The 14,321-nt window shown below is 40.3% G+C and overlaps 1 protein-coding gene across 1 annotated transcript; it reads right to left on the bottom strand.

Annotated features, from left to right (window-relative positions):
• Positions 1-7,223: 7,223 nt before the first annotated feature.
• On the bottom strand, positions 7,224-8,156 carry LOC138810177 (olfactory receptor 2A5-like). Its single transcript, XM_069997354.1, has one exon. The coding sequence runs from the start codon at positions 8,154-8,156 to the stop codon at positions 7,224-7,226; it is 933 nt and encodes a 310-aa protein (XP_069853455.1).
• Positions 8,157-14,321: the final 6,165 nt, after the last annotated feature.

The raw sequence follows: 14,321 nt of genomic DNA, 5'->3' as shown, positions 1-14,321 counted from the left end.
CACATGACCTGAACGTTTGTTGTCAATAAGAAGAACAGCTCACTGACATTACAAACATTTGCTTAAGATGAAAGGTTACAAAAGAAATTACCTGGCAAATAGGCTTGGAAAGCAGGCAGGAATAGCTACACTCAGATGATAAAGGAGATTAAATTAAAATCAGTCAGAAGAGACAAAATAAGGGCACTGAACATTAATAAATATTAATGAAGAGAACCAGCACCTGATGGAATCAATGCTAAATTCTATCAGACATTTAAAGAAGACCCAGCACGAAAACTCTCTCTGAATTTGTCCATAAGATAGAGATAGAAGGAACTTTACCAAATTCTTTGTATAAGGCAGAGAGGTACCCCACAAAAGAAAAGCATTATAGACCAATCTCTTTAACAGATGAACAAAAAACTCTGCTGCTAGAGCAAATATGATTCCAAAACTGGGCATAGCCACCCTCAAAGGCTAGAGAGGGAGAAGGGTGGGTGGGGATTCTGTCCATTTCCAGAAGGTGAAAAGGATGCACTGAGCACATTCTCCTAGATGGAGCAGGAATTGGAGGAGATGAAATCTCAGACCACGATAAACACAGTGATTTTAGGATCCCAAACAACTCTTCACAGGTTTGAAACACACAATTAGGAAGTGTTTAGTAGTTCGTCCATTCCCAAAGGCACACAATGAATGTGATCAAAAGTGAATTTAAGCCAGGTGGCATTGGCTCACTCCTGACCAGCACTCTGCATTTATAAACAAAATCATTTCAATATACATCCAGGATCAACATATTGATCTTTAAATGCTCTTCATCGTAGAGGACACCTTTTTCAGGCTTTTGTGATTACACCAAATGTTTGCTCATCTGTATTCCTGCATTGCAGTAAACATAAATCCACACATGAAAAGTGTTTTCTGTATGATGTGTCTTGTGTGAGACCAAGAAGGAAGACAAGGACATGTCAATCATCCTTTCTGCACAATTTCTCAGAATCTGTGCCATCAAAATATGATTTACACCACTGGGCCACCTTAAGATAAGGACTCAAGTGGTTTTTCTTTCTTGAGATTGTTTCTAATATATTTATAAGATATTTCTTTGTTGCTTTCTATGTCCCTCCCCCACGGTATAACCCCTGTTTTCACTGTATTTGATGTTGCTATAATTTGTGGAGGGGAAGGGAAAAAAACAAATCATTTAAATAGGGATACAGGTGGACCCATTGCAACAATGAGATGTACAAGACGTTATGTTGAAAAACGAACTTTACAACTTAGGCACAAGGTGGGGGGGGCAGAGATGGGAAGGGATTGGAAGGGGAAACAAACGAGGAGGCAACAATGCTTGATAAGAAATGTACTCATAAACAGCTATAGGTCTTTAGGTTCATTTCTGGGTTTTCAATTCTATTCCGTTGGTCCTGAGGTCTGTTCTTGTGCCAGTACCAAGCTGTTTTGATTACTATGGCTTTGTAGTAGAGTTTGAAATTTGGTGTTGATATTTCTCCAGCGCTGTTTTTTCTTTTAAGGATCGTTCTTGTTTTTCAGGGTCTTTTATTGTTCCATATGAATTTTTGGATTGCCTCTTCTATTTCCTTGAAGAATGAGGTTGGAATTTTGATAGGTATCACACTGAATTTGTAGATAGCCTTGGGAAGTATTGCCATTTTCATGATGTTGATCTTTCCAATCCAGGAGCATGGGAGTTTTTGTCACTTTCTAAGTTCTGTTTTGATTTCCTTTTTCAGGTTTTCATCATAGAGGTCCTTCACTTCTTTGGTTAATTCCTAGGTATTTTCTTTTTTGTGGGGTTATTACGAATGGAGTTGCTTTCCTGATTTCAGCCATGTTTTTCTCATTGTTGGCATACAGAAAAGCCATTGATTTTGGGGGGTTAATTTTATACCCTGCTACTTTGCCAAAGTTTTGAATCAGCTTGAGTAATTTGGGAGTGGAGTCCATGGGTTTCTTTAAATACAAAATTATGTCATCTGCAAAGAGGGAGAGTTTTACTTCTTCTTTCCCTATCTGGATCCCCTTTATGTTTGCATCTTGTCTTAGTGCTGTAGCTAGGCATTCTAATACTAGATTGAAGAGCAGTGGAGAGCATGGACATCCTTGTCTCGTTCCTGAGTTAAGAGGAAATGGCTTTAGTTTTTCACCATTAAGTATAATGTTGGGTTTGTTGCTTTGTATGTCCCTCCCCCACGGTATAACCCCTGCTTTCACTGTATTTGATGTTGGTATAATTTGTGGAGGGGAAGGGAAAAACAAATCGTTTAACTAGGGATACGGGTGGACCCATTACAACAATGAGATGTACAAGTTATGTCGAAAAACGAACTTTACAACTTTGGTGGGGGGAGGGATCTAGTGGGAGGGCAGGGGTGGGATATGGGAAGGAATGGGAAGGGGAAACAAAGGCAGAGGCAACAATGCTTGATAAGAAATGTACTCATTATCGTGCCCATGTAATTGTAACCCCTCTGTATGGTATTTTCACAATAAAAAATATATGATTTATAGCTAGGTGCCACTGGCTCACACCTGTAATCCTAGCTACTCAGAAGGCTGAAATCTGAGGATCACGAGGAGGATCACGTTTCAAAGCCAGTCGGGGCAGGAAAGTCTGTGGAATTCTCATCTCCAATTAACCACCAGAAAACTGGATGTGGTGCAATGGCTCAAAGTGGTAGACTGCCTGAACAGAAGAGCTCAGGAACAGAGCCCAGACCCAGAGTTCAAGCTCCACAACACACACACACACAAACACACACAGAATTATTTGTGAGAATTGTGACTCTTGTTGATAGTGTAAACTTGAATTGTTTAGAGAACTATAGATTGCTGTGGCTTTTTGTAATATGACTCTCTTCTACTCTATACTTTATATTTTATATTTATGCATACACCTAATATTCAACCTACACTTGGAAGTTGCCAAGCATTTTTATATATTCAATATATGTACACTTACATATATATATCAATAATACAATATGACAACAAATACCTTATATCATTTATTAGTAACATATATCAGATTTAAATCAGAGGGTTGAACATGGAATTAAATATATCTATATAGAAACATACATGATAACTTCCTATGTAAAGAACCTTCCAATTAATTAGACCTAGTTTGCATACATGTAGACAGCTGTGATAATTCATTTCACTTCAACATTCTTGTAATATTTGGCAACAGTAAGATAGAAATGGTATTTCTGAATTGTATATGATAACAGCACAATAAAATTAAGTAGAAGGACAGATGGCTCTTGGTTTATAGGCTTCTCATCATCACGTGGCTTTAACACGGAAGAGAAGATCTGTAGGTATTTGTTAAACATATAGACTACATTCTGCTTCATACTTCAGCAAAATGTAAATGAGACATTTCCTATTGGTGTCACATAAAACACTCATGTGAAAAAGTCTCACAGGTATTTGAATTCTCACAGATTCCTTTTATAAAATAAGAGACACATCAAAAATAAACCTGCAGGACATTTTTCACATAAATTCATTTCTCAGTTGATCAGGTCTATTATTTTATGAAATCACTATCTAATTTCATGAGGTGGTAGAAACTTTTATAGTTGGATCTCTTAAACAACTATTCCATTTTAGAATTTAAACAAGAATCCAACACAAATTGCATCAAAATAAATTATATTTAAGAGATTATTAAAGTAACCTAGGTCTATGAAAAGCAGTCCTCTGGCATTAACAGGCAATGATGATTGAATTTTGAATAGTGTTCTTTTATTGCAGTCTGTCTGAAACTGTATAATAAATAAAGAGTCAATTGTCTAAAAAGAAAAACTTGAGACTTACAACTGAAAATGAGACGTGTCAGTTATGAGCTGGGTAATGTTCTATCAAGTAGCTGTTAATTGGTGTTGAAACTTTTCTCTTCCAAGAAGATCCACGGAAGCAAAACTCAGTTGAGAATGGATTTCTGTCATAAGAGTCCCTGTTATTTTATGCTTAGCCCAATCACTTCTCAATATGGAAAAAAATCCATCACACAAATGACCACCTGCTCCTTTCCTGGGAAGACGAGAGTTTCCTCTTAGGGCTTTCCACAAAGGCTAACTCATGACAAGATGCAGCTGCTGTTCACCAGTGACTCTGGAGTCTATGAACACAGATTGAAGAGGACTGGAGTGATTTCCAGGGCAGGACAGGACCCCTTCACACACTGAAGGGTCCAGCAGCTCGGATTTATTATGGCTTCAAATAGATGAACTGATATTTAGGGAAGAGAGAACTCATATATAATTCTCTCACCCTTTCTAACGTTGACTTAGGTTTATGTGCTACCTAATCCAGACATTCCTCGTGTATGCATAGATATATTTATCGTGTCTCCACTAGGAATAGGATTCACAAAGAAAAACCAGACTCATAGGAGCTATGGGAACAAAATGTCCTGGAGCCAAGAAAGTGGGTAAAATATCCCAATGGGGCTTGTTATTTTGTGGAAACTGACTAGAGAGAACAAGCAAGGAAGGAATGTTCTCTGCAGGAAACAATGTCTACTCTTTAATTTCTTGTGATTTTGAGCATAAGTGGGAAAGGGCAAGATCCCTCTCGTGCTGTGACTACTACAACTATTTTCTCTTCCTCTTGACAAAGAAATGAACTGACCTGTTATAATTTCAGAGATGATCTGAGGATGCCTTTGTGGAATAAATGTTTCATGTATTCTTTGATCAAATTTATTCTCATACTCAAATATAGAAAAGTCAGGCATAATTCATTACATTAGTGGCTTTGCGTATATACCAACCAACTAGAAAGTAATAAACTAATTTTTCTGTCTACAGAGTTTCAACTGTGGGAGAGACTTAAAACATACTTTGCTCCATCTAGGCTGTTCACTGTTGCATTTTTTGTAAACTGTATACTTCCATCGTTATTTTGTAAATTTTCCTCCTAATGTTCTTGGTCCAAAATTTAGCCTATCTGATGACTTTTTTTCCTCTTTCGGGAAATCCAGTCTTATTTCGGGGACTGTATGTTTAAATTTTAAGGTATTTGATTGATCTTTTTGTCATTTTTATTTTGTCTTTGTCAGTCATGTTTAAACTTGGGGTCTTTGCACTTTCCCTAAGCATTTTTACTCAAAGCTAGTGCTCAGCCACTTGAGTCACAGCGCCACTTCTGGTTTTCTGGTGGTTAATAGGAGATAAAAGTCTCATGGACTTTCCTACCCAGGCTGGCTTTGAACTGCATTCCTCAGTTCTCAGCCTCCTGAGTAGCTAGGATCACAGTTGTGAGTCACCAGCACGTGGCTCCGTGACTTCTATTTTAAGGCTCCATCTGTTGTTTTCTGACTTCTTTTTCTTCTGAATTCCTGAGCCATTGAAAATAATCTCTATGCCTTAAAAAAATCTCTTTGCACATTTGAAACATACAGGTAGGAAGCATTTATTAGTCTGCTCCTTCCTGAAGGCACACAATGAACGTCATCAAAAGTGAATTTATATCCTAGTTGTTGAAATTTGGGGCTGTTTTGCTTGTCAGCTTCAGAAATGGAACCCGGGGGTCATTCTATAGACCCAGTTCTCCTGCAGCCCTCTTTCACCTGTCGGATGTGAATTTGATATGAATGGTTTATGATCATACCCTCATAGTGCTAGTTACCCTAATGAAGAGCTCTGCACTGAGATCTGGAAGCTGCCTGTGTTGCTAGGGCAATGCCTGGCTTGGGTGCACGCTATCTGCCCTTCAGTCGCAGATCCTGATTGCAAGGAACATGCTTGTTCTCAGAAGGTATTTGAATCCCTTTATTTTCCTGAGAGGCTAGCTGAGCTCTCTCAGGCCAGTCATGAGCTGCCTTCTCCTCAGGAAATAGACTAGAATTGTGGGCATGGTTTGACATTGAGAACAGCACCAAGGGTCTCAATGAGGAAGGTTGTCACCTTGAAAAAACACCCAGCAATGAGACCATGTGATAGAACAGGCCTGCGGATAGAGATGCTCCCTGAAATCCTGGCTGCACACGGAGCACTGAGGAAAGACTTCTACTCTCACTTGAAATGATAATAACCATCCCACAAAGATCAACAAAGCCATAAATCTTACCATTTTTTTTGTGTCTTCCAAACTTTGTCCTTATTGTCTGGAAATTGGCATTATTGAGCTCCAGGACTAAACTTTTCCTACTGAAATAGAGAAAGAATTATTAGCAACCTCTCCTGCTCAAGTTAATAATCGTTATCTATAGAAATAATAGATAACTTTTATCTATAGTTGACAAGTTATCTAATAGATATGATTCTCTCCTTGACAATATTCCCCTTCTAAAGAAGCTTTGTCTTTTTGCCCTTTTCTTTCTCAAGCATTTTAAAGCTCACACCAAGAATGAATAGCACCTTTGAGGAATTCACAGTTTTTTTCTTTCTTTTATTTTCTTTTTTCTTGTGAAAATGCTGTACAGAGGGGTTACAATTACATGGACAAGGTAATGAGTTCATTTCTTATCAAGCATTGTTTCCTCCTCCATTGTTTCCCCTTACCCTCCCTTCCCATGCCCTCCCCACCTTCCCTCCACCCCCCCCCATGACAAAGATGTATAGTTCATTTTCAATGAAACATCTTGTACATCTCACTGGTGCACTGGGTCCACCTGTATCCCTATTTAAACAACTTGTTTTCTCCCTTCCTCTCCACAAATTATACCAACATCAAATACAGTGAAAACAGGGTTTATACTGTGGAGGAGGGACATACAAAGCAACAAAGAAATATCTTATAAATATGTTAGACACAATAGCAAGAAAGAAAAAATCATTTGAGTCCTTAACTTGGGGTTCATTTCGCTTAACATCAACTTATCTGACCATTTCTGCTTGTCTCAGACATATACTAGTTATTGCAGATAAGGGAAACCATGGGACCTATGTTTCTTTGGGCCTGGCTTACTTCACTTATTGCCCCATTGGTTAGGAAATGGAAAGACTTGGAAAAACTTACATTAAGTGAATTCATAGCTCTTAATTCTTTGCTACCCTCTGAGTTCTACAGCCTGTGCTGTCTGTGATTTTTTCGCTTTCTGCTTTGTTGCCTGATCAGTACTCTGCATTTATAAACAGAATCTATTCAATAAACATTCAGGACATCATAAATAAAAGAAAGGGAACTGTCCAGCCATTTTATGCCCATTGCAATTCTCATAGAGAACACATCTTCTCCCTTCAAGACTTCTCCCAGACATGGCTTCACCTTGATCTCTGCTTCCACACCACCCTTTTTAGGGCCCCTTTGACCTCGGCATTCCTCAGGCTGTAGATCAGGGGGTTCAGCATGGGGTTGAAAAGGCTGTAGAACAGTGAAAGGATCTTCTGCTGCTCCTCAGGGTGGCTGGACTTGGGGGCCATGTACATGACCATGGCGCTGCCAAAGAAGAGCCCCACCACACAGAGGTGGGAGGAGCAGGTGGAGAAGGCCTTCCTGCGGCCTTCCCCTGACCCGATCCGCAGGATGGCCAGCAGGATGCGCGTGTAGGAGACCAGCACCAGGCACAGGGGACCCACCAGGATGAACACACAGGCTGCAAAGATGACCAAGAGATTGAGCCTGATGTCAGCACAGGCCAGCTTGAGCACCGAGAGGATTTCACAGAAGAAGTGGTTGATTTCATGAGGCCCACAGAAGGGCAGTCTCACAATGAGAATGACATGGACTAGAGCCAGGAGGAAGGCCCAAGTCCAGGAAGTGACAGCCAGAGAAACGCAGACTCTCCAGCTCATGATGTTAGAGTATTGCAGGGGATGGCAGATGGCCACGTACCGATCATAGGACATCACCACCAGCATGAGACACTCAGCATGAGCAAAAGCCAGGTACAGAAAGGTCTGCATTATGCATGGAGCAAAGGAAATTGTTTCTCTCTTGTTCAGAAGGTTTGCCAACATCTTGGGGACATTGTTGGATGCATATGAAATATCAACAATGGCCAGGTGTGAGAGGAAGAAGTACATGGGGCTGTGAAGTTTAAGATCCAGCCAGATCAGCCCCAGGATGATGCCATTCCCAAACAGAGTGAAGATGTAGCACAGCGAGAAGAGGCCAAAGAGGAAAAACTTTGTCCTGGCGCTGACTGGAAATCCCAGAAGAACAAACTCCGGGACCCATGTCTGATTCTCAGTCATGCCCTCGTGACGGGACCTGCGTTGGTCACCGCTGTGGCACTGGGACGTGTGCTGCGAAGCCAAAGAAGATATGGATTAGATGTCAGCTAGGCATTGTACAGGAACTGGAGGGTCTGTATTATGCACGGTGGAGTGCTTCAGTCAGCAATCACTTCAGAGTCCTGACAAATCAGTGAATCCCCACTAAGGCAGAAAGGTTTTCATTTCCTGCCTATATAAGTTCTGTCATATGCTATGTTTATTTCTATCGAATTTTACTTACCTTGGATTTCAAGATTTACATTTTTACTATCATGATGATGTAGTTTGTTTTTCAGAATAACTAAGTACATCATTTTTGAGATGGGAACATTGCCATATATCACACACACTATTTTTTTTGTTGTTAATTTATTGTTTTCACATTCTGTTACTAAGTTCTCTTCATTATTTGGCTTCCTTTTAATGTATAATTGCAGTAGGCTGCACATAATATATGCGTGATACATGATTAAAGAATAATTATAGAATGGAAGGAAGGAAAGAGAGAAGAAAGAGGGAGAGAGGTAGGGAGGGTAGAGAGAATTAAATTGACAACTGTAACATTAGTTAATGTTTCCCTCAGTGTTTATTAGTTTTGAGACATTAGTAAGTGAAGATAATATTAAAATTTTTAGTTCCTGATGTTACCTTGGAAAAATTGAACTTTTATTGCTTCTGTAGGCATAAGCAAAAGTGACACCATTAATCTTGTTTCTTAAAAAGAGACCCATAAGCATTTAGACAGAACCCAATATAATGAATGAACAGGCGCATGGTTGGGTGGGTTGATAGCACAATCAATGGATAAAAAGCATTAATTTAGAAACAATATCGGAAGGGTACATCCTGTATTCTAATCACCTCTTTCAACTTTGGTATAAAGTTGTCTGGCTGCTATTCTACCAACTACACAGCTATAAGAATGATGGAAATGTAAAACCCATATCTTCCACGGTGTATCCAAACATTAAATGGTGAATGAGGCAGCATCAGTGGGCAGTCATGACTCTATGTCTGCAGACACAACCCTTTCACCTGAGCTTCATATTTGGTGTACTGACTTATGGAGCCTTCTTTCCTCCAGGCCCATCTTCTCTAAACCATCATAAATTTTTGGAGGAAAAAGACCTTTCATTCCCTGTGGTACCACCCTAAACTTGTCTCAGGAATATCACCAGGGACTGGGAAGGTGGCTCAGTGGTAGAGTGCTTGCCTTACATACATAAGGCCTTGAGTTCGATTCCTCAGCACCACATAGATGGAAAAAGCCAAAAGTGGTGCTTGGCTCAAGTGGTAGAGCACTTGCCTTAAGCTGAAGTGCTGAGGGACAGCGCCCAGGCCCAGAGTTCAGGCCCCACAACTGACAAAAAAAGAGAAAGAGAGAGAGAAATATCACCAGATCTAGAGGAAAATACTCATCAGAACCAGGGGTGGCCTCCCTGCTCCCAGTGGCTTCTGACAAAGGGACCTTCAGGTGTTGAGTGCTTGCTGCTTGCTTGCCTCAGGCTCATGCAGGGATGGGGCTGGCTCAGTGGGAATACCAGCGGAACAGGTTTTATGGCTGGGTCTCTCCTCCAAGCCCCCACCCCCACCTCCTCAGACAACTGAGTGTCCCCACAGAACAAGGATACACAATAGGCAGAATCCCCACGTAACAGAAGAAAAGAAATGGTGTTTATTATTCTGTCTCTCTTTCGTTGGGCCCTGGGGACAAATGCACAGAAGAAAAAGATCTGCCAGGGACTACTGTAATACCCATCAGGAGCCTCACACATGAAACTCTTGCAAATGGACAGACTTGTGGGAGCACAGTATGAGTCAGACTTCCTGAGCATTTGGATGGTGGTGGGTCTGGGGATTCACCTTCTTCCTAAGATAGATGGTGTGGATCTCAGAGGAGCAGACCATCGGCCTACAGGATAATGGCTTCAAATCCCCATGGTTCAGATGTTGATAGATCATAACACACAACCAAAAACAAAACACTTCTTTACTAATTACTTTTTATAGAAGTGTCCACTTGAAATATAAGGAGGCTCCATTACAGTATTTCCAATTTTGTGCTTGGCATGCTTTCAGCCCATCTACCACGGTCACATTCCTCCTTTGTCTCTCCCCTTTACAAACAGTGTTTGAAGGGTTTGTTACAACATTTTTCAGTCCTCCTTGCTTCTCCTTCCAATTCCTCATGTTTTCCTTCCACACAGTTCATCATCATCGTCGTCATTTTAGCTCCCTAGTCCATAAATGAGAGGAACATACAGTATTTGGCTTTTTGACCTTAGTTTATTTTTGACAACATGATCATCTCCAGTTGTACCTATTTTCCAGCTAATGACATGATTTTATTTTTCTTTATTGTTAAGTAATATTTCATGTTGTTTGTATGCACATGTGTATCATAGTTGCTTTATACGTTCATCAGTGGTTGGATATCTGAGTGATTCCACAGTTCAGCTACTGTGAACAGAATAACAATACACATGAGTAGGCTGATACCTTTCTGTATGTTGATTTACTCTCCCTCAGCTGTATGCCTGAGAATGATACGGCAGAGTCATAAGGAAAGGCCTCCTGTGGCTAGAAGGCCTAGGTGTGAGATGGATTGGCCTGTGGTGACTAGGTTATGCTGACTTGTGCCTTAAGATGTAAAAAGAAACACTACAGAAGAAAGATGCTGAAGAGGGGTTTAGAGGTCCCTGTGTACTGTGACAGAGCATAAACTTCACTGTAAATGGTTATGTAACGTGACTAAATAACATGATCACAATGACTACCAGTTTATTCGTGTGAGGACTGTTTGAAGGAATGGGATTGGACACAGTGAACCTCAGCTCTCTGGAGAGTAAATGTTTCTAGAGAATATGTCTGAATTAAGGTGACAGCCTTGGAGATGAGTAGAGGAAGTGGGCGCGACACATGTGAAGGTAGTGGATGATGCGTGCTTAGTGACTTTTGGTGTACGTTGAGGAAGAAGTCAGGCCAGAATGCTTCCCAGGCTCCTGGTCTGTGATGGTACATGGTATCTCCACTGACTCACATAAAGGACTCCTGGGGAGAATGTTTTTAAAGGCAATGACTATAGATGGGTGTTCGTGATCAGGGAAATGCAAACTAAAGCGAGAGATAGACAACACCACAAGCCCTCTATCATGGTTACAAGTTAAAATCCCAACTGTGTTAAAGATGTAAATCAATGCAATTCTCATGTATTTCTAATGCTATCGTGTCGAGGTTTGGATAAGTGTGCCCCCCAGATCCACATTTTAGGCCCACAGTGGCACTGTTGGCAAGTTGTGAAACCTTTTTTCTTTATTTTTTGTGGTACTGGAGTTTTAACTCAAGGCCCTGTAGTGTAAGGTAGTATAAGTATATAGAAGTATATAAAGTGGCTGACCCCTGAACGATATGGAGTCTAATAGGTAATTTTTAGATCTTTAGGACGCATGCACTTGAAGGATTTTTGTCCTAGCCTTTTGCCTTTGCCCTAGCCTCCTCTTCACTGTCTTTGATTTCTTTCCAGCCCCGAGGTAAGCAGCTTTCCTCCACTACGTACTCTTCTCATGAACTGCCGCATTGCCACCTGCACAAGAGAAAGACCAGCCAGTCACGAACATAATTGCCACATCTCTGAGTGGAACTCAACCTTTGATCTTTATAAGCTGGTTGTCTCAGGTATTTGTTATAGTGATAGGGTGCTGATAAATATAGTGTAAAATAGAGCAACAGAATTTCAGGATCATATAAAATAAGTTGTATACTCGGCATAGGATTTAGCAACTTTCTTCTCATTTGGAAGTAAATACTTTCAGACATTTATGAAGTGAATGAAAGCTTATCTCTGCACATTTACCCCAGTATTCATAGCTGCTATTAAAAAATAGCAAAAACTTACAGCAATGCAAATGTGATTCAACAGGTGACTGAATTGTATGCATGGTTGTATATTATATAATCATTTACATGCTATTACATATATAGTATATGTCTAAAAGGGAATATTACTCAAGAATAAGAATGACCAATGTATTGATGCCACGATGAGCAGAAAGTAATGCTAACAATGTGAATTATGCGATAGAGAAAATACTCTAGTCCACATGATTGCGTTGGCATGTAATTGTTAAACAAGCAAATGTATAGTAATAGAATTCTCCAATAATGGGTTACTGGTTGTATAGTGAAGAGGGCAGGGGGAAAGGAAGAAATCAGGGTGTACTTGAGAATCTGGAGAAAGATGGAATGATTTACGTGTTCACATTAGAGAGCTGTCATAATTTAGTGGACTGTAATCCTCACCGAACGGCATTGCATTGTGGGTAAATTATACCTCTATAAAGTTGACAAGGCATTTCCTTCCACTCTCCCTCCTTCCAGTCCAACACCTCCAGGTTCTTTGCCATCTATGACCATTTCACAACTGTGAGACCCTTTTCCAGCTATGAGAAGCCCTCAGTGTATTTTCTTATTTGATTACAATTTGCCAGATGCATCCAAGGGGTTATACAAGCCTGAGGGTTCACAGAGCGCATCTGCAGACCACTGCATTATCACTTCTGCTCCTACTCAAGCAACTGGCCACTTTCTGCTTACGTCTTCTCTTACAGAAGATTGCAAAAGACCGGAAGGTCTAATTACTATAGCATGAAATGTTGTTCTCTTTTCTAGAATACTTCTCTGTTCAACATCTTTTCAATTTGTATTTATATATCACAGATTCTACTTATTGACTTTCATATAGATTGACAGATAATTCGGCTAGACATTTCATTGAGGATTCCTTCATGTAAGAATGATTCTAGGGCTGTGTGACTTTTCTAGTGAGTTTTTCCAAACCCTTCTCTGGAGGGGATATGCCAGAAAGTGAGAGGCTGAGGACAGGAAAGGTAGTAGGCTGGCTCTCTTTGTGTTTTCCCTCAGTTCCTCTTCACAAAGACCCAAGCCTCACTGAAGTCCAGGACTTCAGAATCCAGGGTTCCTCCTTCTCAGTCTCTCCATAGTGTGAGCTTCCAGGCTTTAGCTCATGGAACATTGTTACTATCTGACTTGGGAGTCAGAAGACCCAACTGCTCTAACAATAGATTTTGTCAGATGCATCTGTTTCTACCCTTGCCATACCCCATTCTGCACTGCGGTTAGTGTTTGTTAGTTGTAAACCTTGCAGTGGCTTCTAGCTGTAAAATTCCATTGGTTTTCTCTTCTGTTTGCTAGATAGCTGGTAGCGTCTTCTCTGAACAATGGCTTTCTGTCCTTTCTTGTGCTTTCCATATTTTAAAAAAAATTGTTTTCAATTTCTCTGGTCAGCTCATGTCTTTCCCAAACTCTTTGCTCTTATGCATTATAGCTTTTGTTCTTATTGCATTCCAGCAGCATTTAGGAAAGAACAAATCAACCTTCCTGAATAATCTTCTTTGCTTTTAGAGACATTTATGATCATTTAAAATTATATATTCTTCCCAACTAGTTTTCCATTTCTAAGAATTTTCTACTAAATGAATTGAATGGACCTAAGCTTTCACACATGCAAATTACCTCCCATATTCAGAAAAAAACTCTTGATTATTAATAGGTTCATGGTTTATTTTTTATGGAGTATTTGAGAATAGGGGTATCATTTGCCTGTAAATCAGAATCTGAAGCTTTATTCCCACGAGACCCTATGGCAAAGTGTCCCCTGACTGTCCTGTCTATAGTGGATCTAATGCATCCCAGGTTTCATTTATCTTCACCTCCACACTGATGGGAGATATCATAGGTGGTGACCATAAAAAGCAACGTGAACGTAAGGTCACACGTCCCACAATAACTGCTTTAGTCGTATTAGCAATAAAGGTTAGTTTTCCCCATTACTTGCCCTCAAGGATGCAAAGTGAGTTCTACATTGTCCATCATGAATTAATCGGTTCCGTGAAATGTCCAATCTGATCTGTGTGAGGGAAGCATCTGTACTCAATCTTTGTCAGCTCAACACCTGGCACAATCATTAGGTTAGTTTAGGATGAGTCTAGAGACAGGACTAGTAAGAGTTAATGGTGCTCAACACCCAAGGCCCTCCTGTGTGGCTGACAGAGGACCTAGCCAGTTGTTCAAAGTGTGACTCTCTCTTCCCCCCTCCCTTCCCTTCCCCTCTTTCCTCCCCTCCTG

This window comes from Dipodomys merriami, unplaced genomic scaffold, assembly GCF_024711535.1.
Source record: "Dipodomys merriami isolate MVZ:Mamm:240054 unplaced genomic scaffold, mDipMer1.0.p SCAF_5, whole genome shotgun sequence".
NCBI classification, from domain to species: Eukaryota; Metazoa; Chordata; class Mammalia; order Rodentia; family Heteromyidae; genus Dipodomys; species Dipodomys merriami.
The sequence above is the reverse complement of the archived record's forward strand: the minus strand, read 5'-3'. Positions and strand labels throughout refer to the sequence as shown.